Here is an 8556-nt window from a genome sequence, read left to right on the forward strand (position 1 = left end):
CACATCAACATTGTGAGTGTGATCTGTAACTAATATTTAAGTACAGTAGTGGGTACAGTGATAGTTACAGTTATGGCTGCACTTATGGGTACAGTGAAGGTACAGTGATGGAGACAATGGTATTGCATGATAAAACAATAACAGAATGTGACGAGTTGAAGAATAAGGACAGAAAGTGACGAACGTATCAACCCAGAGACACAAGCAGGAATTGGTAGTACTACCAGCAGTAGTCGTAGTAGTGGTGGTACTACCAGCAGTAGTCGTAGTAGTGGTGGTACTACCAGCAGTAGTGGTCGTAGTAGTGGTACTACCAGCAGTAGTGGTCGTAGTAGTAGTGGTACTACCAGCAGTAGTGGTCGTAGTAGTGGTACTACCAGCAGTAGTGGTCGTAGTAGTAGTAGTACTACCAGCAGTAGTGGTCGTAGTAGTGGTACTACCAGCAGTAGTGGTCGTAGTAGTAGTGGTACTACCAGCAGTAGTGGTCGTAGTAGTGGTACTACCAGCAGTAGTGGTCGTAGTAGTAGTAGTACTACCAGCAGTAGTAGTTTGACAACAACAAGAGGATACATGGGAGGAGATGGAGTTATTGTTCCGTTTAGCATTAAACTCGAGTGTTTACAAGGTGGATGAGTGTCTCCGTAGATGGCTGAGTGTCTCCCAAGATGGCTGAGTGTCTCCTAAGATGGGTGAGTGTCTCCCAAGGTGGGTGAGTGTCTCCTAAGATGGCTGAGTGTCTCCCAAGATGGCTGAGTGTCTCCTAAGATGGGTGAGTGTCTCCTAAGATGGGTGAGTGTCTCCCAAGGTGGGTGAGTGTCTCCCAAGATGGCTGAGTGTCTCCCAAGATGGCTGAGTGTCTCCTAAGATGGGTGAGTGTCTCCCAAGGTGGGTGAGTGTCTCCCAAGATGGCTGAGTGTCTCCCAAGATGGGTGAGTGTCTCCCAAGATGGCTGAGTGTCTCCCAAGATGGGTGAGTGTCTCCCAAGATGGCTGAGTGTCTCCCAAGATGGCTGAGTGTCTCCTAAGATGGGTGAGTGTCTCCCAAGGTGGGTGAGTGTCTCCCAAGATGGCTGAGTGTCTCCTAAGATGGCTGAGTGTCTCCCAAGGTGGGTGAGTGTCTCCCAAGATGGGTGAGTGTCTCCCAAGATGGCTGAGTGTATCCCAAGATGGCTGAGTGTCTCCCAAGGTGGGTGAGTGTCTCCCAAGATGGGTGAGTGTCTCCCAAGATGGCTGAGTGTCTCCCAAGATGGCTGAGTGTCTCCCAAGATGGCTGAGTGTCTCCCAAGGTGGGTGAATGTCTCCCAAGATGGCTGAGTGTCTCCCAAGATGGGTGAGTGTCTCCCAAGATGGCTGAGTGTCTCCCAAGATGGGTGAGTGTCTCGAGCAGGTGTTTGATCCAGGAAGCTGTCAGTGCAGGCGACATCTGGAGATATACTGCCTGACAATCATCGCCAACAGAAACTGTCGACAATTGTTCGTCTCTCAACCTTCATTACAAGTATACTTAGATCTTTAAGTAAGATTTATATTTAAGAGTATAGAAGGTAAAGGCAATTGCAGCAATTTTTATATTTATATAGTTTTTTTTAGATTTAATTCGTTATTAACGTCCAGTTAAACTAAAGCAAAAGGTGATAAAATTTTAAAATTAAAGAATTTTCATGAAACAATTTTTTGTTGCTATTGTTAAAATTAGTGTTTTGATTCTTGGTTAACTTATTTATATGTATATTATCTTTACCCTGGACTATATCCACTAGGCTATCATGATCCCAAACTCAGGTGACCTAGACCTTAAGAACCTCACCTCACCTCACCTAAACCTATCAATACCCTACATGATATGACCGTAAGAAACTATATCAAACCTAACTTGATCTAACCCCCACCCTAACCTAACCTAACTTGCTACGACTTCTCTAGGGTCCCGTCGCTTACGACTTCCGGTACGACGTGAAAGACGACTACACAGGTGCCAACTTCGGCCACCAGGAGGCCAGCGACGGCTACAAGACGGAGGGCTTCTACTACGTCCCGCTTCCCGACGGCCGCCTGCAGAAGGTGTCCTACCACGTCGACGGCGACTCCGGCTTCGTGGCGGAGATCTCATACGAAGGAGTGGCCCACTACCCAGCCCTCGCTCCTAGCCTTCCCTACAAGCCCCCACACACTCCTAGCCTCCCCTACAAGCCCCCACACACTCCTAGCCTCCCCTACAAGCCCCCACACACTCCTAGCCTCCCCTACAAGCCTCTAAACACTCCTCTAGATTTCCACCCGTCTCTGCTTTACCATCCAACACCAGGCTATATCTAAATACGTTCAGCATTTCATGTCTCTTTTACACGGCTCAGATCCCATGATGTGAGGAGAGGAACGACCTCAGAACCGGTCCCCGTCAACTAATGCGTCTCATTTCATACGCTATGGTCCCCCAATGCACAAAATAAGGGGTATTGTGAAAAGTAGCGGATCACATTTATCCACGTTTTCCATGAGTAGGATGGTTAGGTTAGGTGGGTGGCTTGGGTTCAGGCATTTGAGAACGGAGGTGATTTATCCTGAAGGTTTTATTCACCTCATAAGTTTGGGTTTCCAAGTGACCCGGTCTATAATATAACTGTTTCTTTCGCCCAGTGCTTGTGGCTGTACTTAGCTGCCCAGTAGGATGTCGTGTGTGAGTGTGTGTCTGTATGTTTGTGTGTGTGTGTGTGTGTGTGTGTGTGTGTGTGTGTGTGTGTGTGTGTGTGTGTGTGTGTGTGTGTGTGTGTGTAAAGATAGCCCAGGGGTGATTGCCTACAGACATAAGAGTTAATTACCCCTGCGTTCTTGATAAGCCTCTAAACTAAGATGTTCAAAGACCTCTTGAAGGCAGAGAAAGATGTTCAAAATTGTTAACATTGATTGTTTTTTGTTGTAAATCTTTTGTTGTTGTTATTGTTGCTGTCGTCGGAGGATTGTTTAATTGTTTTGTATATTAAACAGAAATAATAGAAATCAAAATATTTTTTCTCGTCGCACTTATCATAGTAAACAAGAAACTTGTTGTCAAACAAGTTTAAAGTTAAGTTAAGCAAGGCTTCAGGAAAACAAACAAAACAACTAAATAATACATCTTGTTTATACTCGCAGATAAAAACACACAAACATAGCTTCCGGTAAACATCTTAGAAACGAGATAAGACAAGCATAAGTCAAAGACTTGCAAACAAGAAATATAAACAAGAATTAAACAAAGCCAAATTAACAGAGACATATATAAACAAGATTGAGCAAACCACTACCCAAGCTTAAAATGACACCTATAAACAATATATATATATATATTATATATATATATATATATATTATATATATATATATATATATATATATATATATATATATATATATATATATATATATATATATATATATATATATATATATATATATGTCGTACCTAGTAGCCAGAACGCACTTCTCAGCCTACTATGCAAGGCCCAATAAGCCAAGTTTTCATGAAGTAATTGTTTTTCGACAACTTAACCTACCTAACCTAACCTAACTTGTTCGGCTACCTAACCAAACCTAACCTATAAAGATAGGTTAGGTTAGGTAGGGTTGGTTAGGTTCGGTCATATATCTACGTTAATTTTAACTCCAATAAAAAAAAATTGACCTCATACATAATGAAATGGGTAGCTTTATCATTTCATGAGAAAAAAAATTAGAATAAATATATTAATTCAGGAAAACTTGACTTATTAGGCAAATCGGGCCTTGAATAGTAGGCCAAAAAGTGAGTTCTGGCTACTAGGTACGACATATATATATATATATATATATATATATATATATATATATATATATATATATATATATATATATATATATATATATACACACACATCAGGTAAACCACATCAAATAACATATATAAAGCCCGTTTAAAAACACCTTCACACGAGGCTTCAGAAAGACTCACATATTCACCGTATGACAACAAAGGCTTCAAGTAATCCGAGATACACAACATCTGTCTATAAAGCATGGGAGAAAAACACCTGCCACTGGTGTCCTAAATAACACGTGTATCACAAGACCGTCTGAACCAGCAGGTGTTGATGAGGGCAGCGCGCCGTAAGCCAGTCTGGTGGTTCCCGCTAACGACTTAATTGGCCGTGATGTAACAACGCAAGAGTGAGGATGAAAGTGGTCACTTTCGCTGGAGCTACGAGAGATATATGTGTACAACACCCGCTGTCTTCCTGCCACGCCCACAAGCGCTTGAGTGGTGGTTTATACCGTGCGTGCTTGTCTGAGAGTCTGTCTCCCATTCAAGCCCTCAAGCGAGCGCTTTGATGGCTACCTAAGCTGCATGTGTACTGACCTAGATATACTAACCTAGCTAGGCTTGCGGGTAAAAGCTCAGCTCTTGGACCCGGTTGTCTTGGATTGATGCAATGACTCAGTTTCCACATCCTGTTGTATTTCAATTTATAGTTTTATAGATAGCTTCAGTGATTTCTTTGTCTAGTTTATTCCATTTACTGGTTTCTTAAACACTGAAAAAAGTTCCTTCTGGCATCTCTCTGACTCTCCAGCTTCTATCCTGAGCTGGAGACTCAGGATAGTCTATCCAATATCTATTCCTATTGTAGATTGCATCCTATTATTATTGTTTTAATTTGCGTATAACGATATACAAGATATAACGAAGAGCGAACAGCGTCACAAGTTCTGTTACAAGTCAAAACAGTATAAGTAACGGAGTAAAAGTTATGAGTAACGACAAGCTGATCATGAATAAATCCACAAGGGCCGTGACGAGGATTCGAACCTGCGTCCGAGAGCATCCCAGACGCTGCCGTAATCGACTGAGGTTCGAATCCTCGTCACGGCCCTTGTGGATTTGTTCATTTGATGCATCACGCAATTGTGATTTCTGTGTGTAACAAGCTGATCATCTTAACAATTCGACAACCAGTTCATATTTTAATATTTGATCAGAAGAATAAATCAAGTTTAAGTTGGGTTAGATAACGTGTTATCGTTAGCTTCACTATACAACAACAATAAACATACGAAATATATGAAATTACATCTCTGAGCTCATAATCTTTCACAGACGCGAGCACTGTTAGAGCAGCTAACCTAAGCTATGGAGAGTTGCAGTCAAGACCTCAGGTGCTTGTCTGAGAAACTCACCAAAATTGGTCACTCGGTCTCTCTACACGGTCTTCCTCTTATTATCAACTATCAACGTCATTTATTGCAGAGCCAGTTGATGTATTAAGACACGAGAATTGCTTTTAAACGGGCCAAAAAGAAGCGAATGAGCTTGAAGATATTGTTAAATATCTCCGTTTTTTATGCAATTGTGAAAAAAATTAATATCTCAAGTTAAAAAACGCATGTGATCCAACTATACAAAACAAATATATCGCCTTACCTTTCCCCACAACCCTTTCCTTTTCCCCAATCTCCCCCCTACCTATCCCCCTCCCCAAATCCGCTCTCTAGCCTCACCCATCCTCCTTTCTTCTCTATCTCTCAAGTTGCTCTTGCTTTCTAGTGAGTTGCTCTCCAGGGGTATATAGCCACTTGGGACGCCTCCTCCAGCAGCAGTAACACTGTGAACACCACTAAACATGGCCCTCAGTGTACGTCGCTCTGGGGGGAAGGAGTTTGGGGGCAGCATCTTCACAATCATCGTCTCTGTAACGTCATATTCATCATTGACATGTCACAGTGGTGATCACTTTCATTTAATTTCGAGTGTGTTGATGATTTGTTGGTTTCAGCGTCGTTGTTGATTCTCTGTAATGTTGTCATCACTACAATTTTGGTCACTGTTATTTTCTCTGTGGTGATCAGCATTTTTGTCTTAAACTGTATCATAATAGTTATATGAAATGTGATGGTGCATGTAATGCTGCTGTTGTACTATTCATCGTCAGACGAAGATGCAAGTCCAACGTGGTACAGCCAGGGGCAACTGATGAGTTACAATCAAAGTCCAACGTGGTACAGCCAGGGGCAACTGATGAGTTACAATCAAAGTCCAACGTAGTACAGCCAGGGGCAACTGATGAGTTACAATCAAAGTCCAACGTAGTACAGCCAGGGGCAACTGATGAGTTACAATCAAAGTCCAACGTGGTACAGCCAGGGGCAACTGATGAGTTACAATCAGATATGTACGCATACAATCATTATGCGTTATGCGTTACTTGACGCACGAAGAGACGACTATTTTCTGACACTCACGAGGCCCGGGTTTAGACTTCGCTTTACTCCTCCAAGACCAATCATTTACATTTTTTTTATTAATACATTAGGTACATCTGCATTAGTGCAGCTGCCCTAGACTATATGAAGGGGAGAACAGTATGTCAAAAAACTAGCTCCGTGATGAAAGAGATTTCCATCACACAGGATGGTTAGTCATACAGAGGCATGTGATAGGTAGTCTACACTGGCAGACTCCGGATGCATTTTGAGGATATCATCAACACAAGAGTGAATAAGGTAGCAGTGGTAATAAAAGTCCCCATCTCGCAGGATGGTTAGTCATACGGAGCCATGTGTTTAATAGCCGGCACTGGCAAATTTTGGGTGCAATGTGAGGATATCTTTAAGAACATGAGAGTGAATAAAGCAATTGCAAAGCTCTAGGTACCTCATATTAACGAGTCTGAATGGCCTAATAACTGGGCATTCGGTGATGTAGTGCGGGAGATCATGCCGCAGTTCCTGCTCACAAAGTTTGCAACTGGAGTGCTCAGGATTGGGAGATCCGTCACCTGCAGCCACCTGCCACAGGTAACGGTAACCCAACCGGATCCTTGCAACCACTGTGTCGCACAGTCTAGTGGACGTTTTGTGCTGTCCATAGATGTAGGTTTCAGATCTGAACAAATCATAGCTTTTTATACTAGTACTTTCAGGTCGTTGGGAGTCAGTAAGTTCTTTCCTATCAGATCTGAATGTTTGGACATTCAAGTGTCATTAAGTCCCCGAGTTAAGCATCCCACATGTGGTGTTTGAGCATACTGAACGACCAGGCAGCACGTTCTCCTAACAGTGTTGTTCATTGGATGTTCAACGCCCTCCTAACAGCACCGTTCACGGAGATGTTCAAAGCTCTCCTAACATCTGCTTTCTGTTCTACATTGTGGCTTATTGAACATAAAGGTGTTTCCCTGTTAAGAATTACACCTTACGTCTTGAAGAAATGGTCTGAATCATTATGATAATACGTTCAATATGAACCTTGATTTAGATCCATTTTTGGTTAATAGAATTGCTTCTAAGATTCTGAACAATAGTTTAACGCAGTTCTTGAAGTGAATCACTTCCGCTCCATCATGTGATAGATCCTATTTATACGGCGAAGTTATTCAATTGTTTTGATTATTTTTCAAACTGTGGCATTCTGTCTTCACTATTTCCTATTTTACTGATAAGGAGATAAATTGTGTTATTATTGGTCATTCGTTAAAATTAGGATTCTTCCTGTATTTCTTATTTATATTAATTTTGTTGATGAGATGTTGTGTTTTGCTTTCTCGTCGGCTAGATGGCAGCACCATTGTTCTTATCTCTTCCCTCTACTCTCCTTTCTATTATGTCTTTCTGCGTTGATTGATTGATAAAGATTAAGCCACCCAAGAGGTGGCACGGGCATGAATAGCCCGTAATTTCTGCGCCTCTAAGCTTGACTGGTCCTCAAGCCAATTTACATCCGGAAAATCTTCACCCCCCCTGAAGGATTCGAACCCAGGCAACTAGGAGTCTCTTTGCTCCGGGCAGTCCAGTGCTGTAACCATTCAGTCAATCTTAGACAATTGCTCAATTTCCTTATGGACTAGACAAGCATTAGCTGAGTACACAAGTGGCCACGGCCTGCCTCACAGAGTACCAAATATATGGTACAAAAGTGACCATGTCCAGCCTCACAGAGTACCAAATATATGGTACAAAAGTGACCACGTCCCGCCTCACAGAGTACCAAATATATGGTACAAAAGTGACCATGTCCTGCCTCATAGAGTACCAAATACATGGTACAAAAGTGACCACGTCCCGCCTCACAGAGTACCAAATATATGGTACAAAAGTGACCATGTCCAGCCTCACAGAGTACCAAATACATGGTACAAAAGTGACCACGTCCAGCCTCATAGAGTACCAAATATATGGTACAAAAGTGACCATGTCCTGCCTCATAGAGTACCAAATACATGGTACAAAAGTGACCACGTCCCGCCTCACAGAGTACCAAATATATGGTACAAAAGTGACCACGTCCTGCCTCACAGAGTACCAAATATATGGTACAAAAATGGCCACGTCCCGTGTACCAAACAGTTGTTTACTGAAGCAACTGTTTGCTTCAGTAAGCAAAGTTGCTTCAGTAAGCAGTAAGTTGATTACTGAAGTAAACAATAGATGTTATTCTACATGATAATCCTACTCTAAGGCTCATTTCAGGTCGTGGTGTTGGTGAGTCTCGTAGCCGCTGCCCTCGCTGCTGTAGAGGCTACCTACCCTCAGCCGGGTATGCCCCAAC

The 8556-nt window shown here is 42.4% G+C and overlaps 1 protein-coding gene across 1 annotated transcript; it reads left to right on the forward strand.

The window, feature by feature from the left end:
* The first annotated feature begins 745 nt into the window (after window positions 1–745).
* Window positions 746–2315, forward strand: LOC123774217 (pro-resilin-like). Its single transcript, XM_069308014.1, has 2 exons — window positions 746–769; window positions 1923–2315. The coding sequence occupies exons 1-2, from the start codon at window positions 746–748 to the stop codon at window positions 2313–2315; spliced, it is 417 nt and encodes a 138-aa protein (XP_069164115.1).
* Window positions 2316–8556: the final 6241 nt, after the last annotated feature.

The sequence above is a fragment of the Procambarus clarkii genome, chromosome 61, assembly GCF_040958095.1.
Source record: "Procambarus clarkii isolate CNS0578487 chromosome 61, FALCON_Pclarkii_2.0, whole genome shotgun sequence".
Lineage (NCBI taxonomy): Eukaryota > Metazoa > Arthropoda > Malacostraca > Decapoda > Cambaridae > Procambarus > Procambarus clarkii.

Excerpts from the sequence above, each read along its gene's own strand:
- LOC123774217 (XM_069308014.1), top strand. The coding sequence starts at position 746 with ATGGCTGAGTGTCTCCTAAGATGG. Across the intron at positions 770-1,922 it reads CTGAGTGTCTCCTAAGATGG|GGTCCCGTCGCTTACGACTT; the intron begins GTGAGTGTCTCC and ends CGACTTCTCTAG.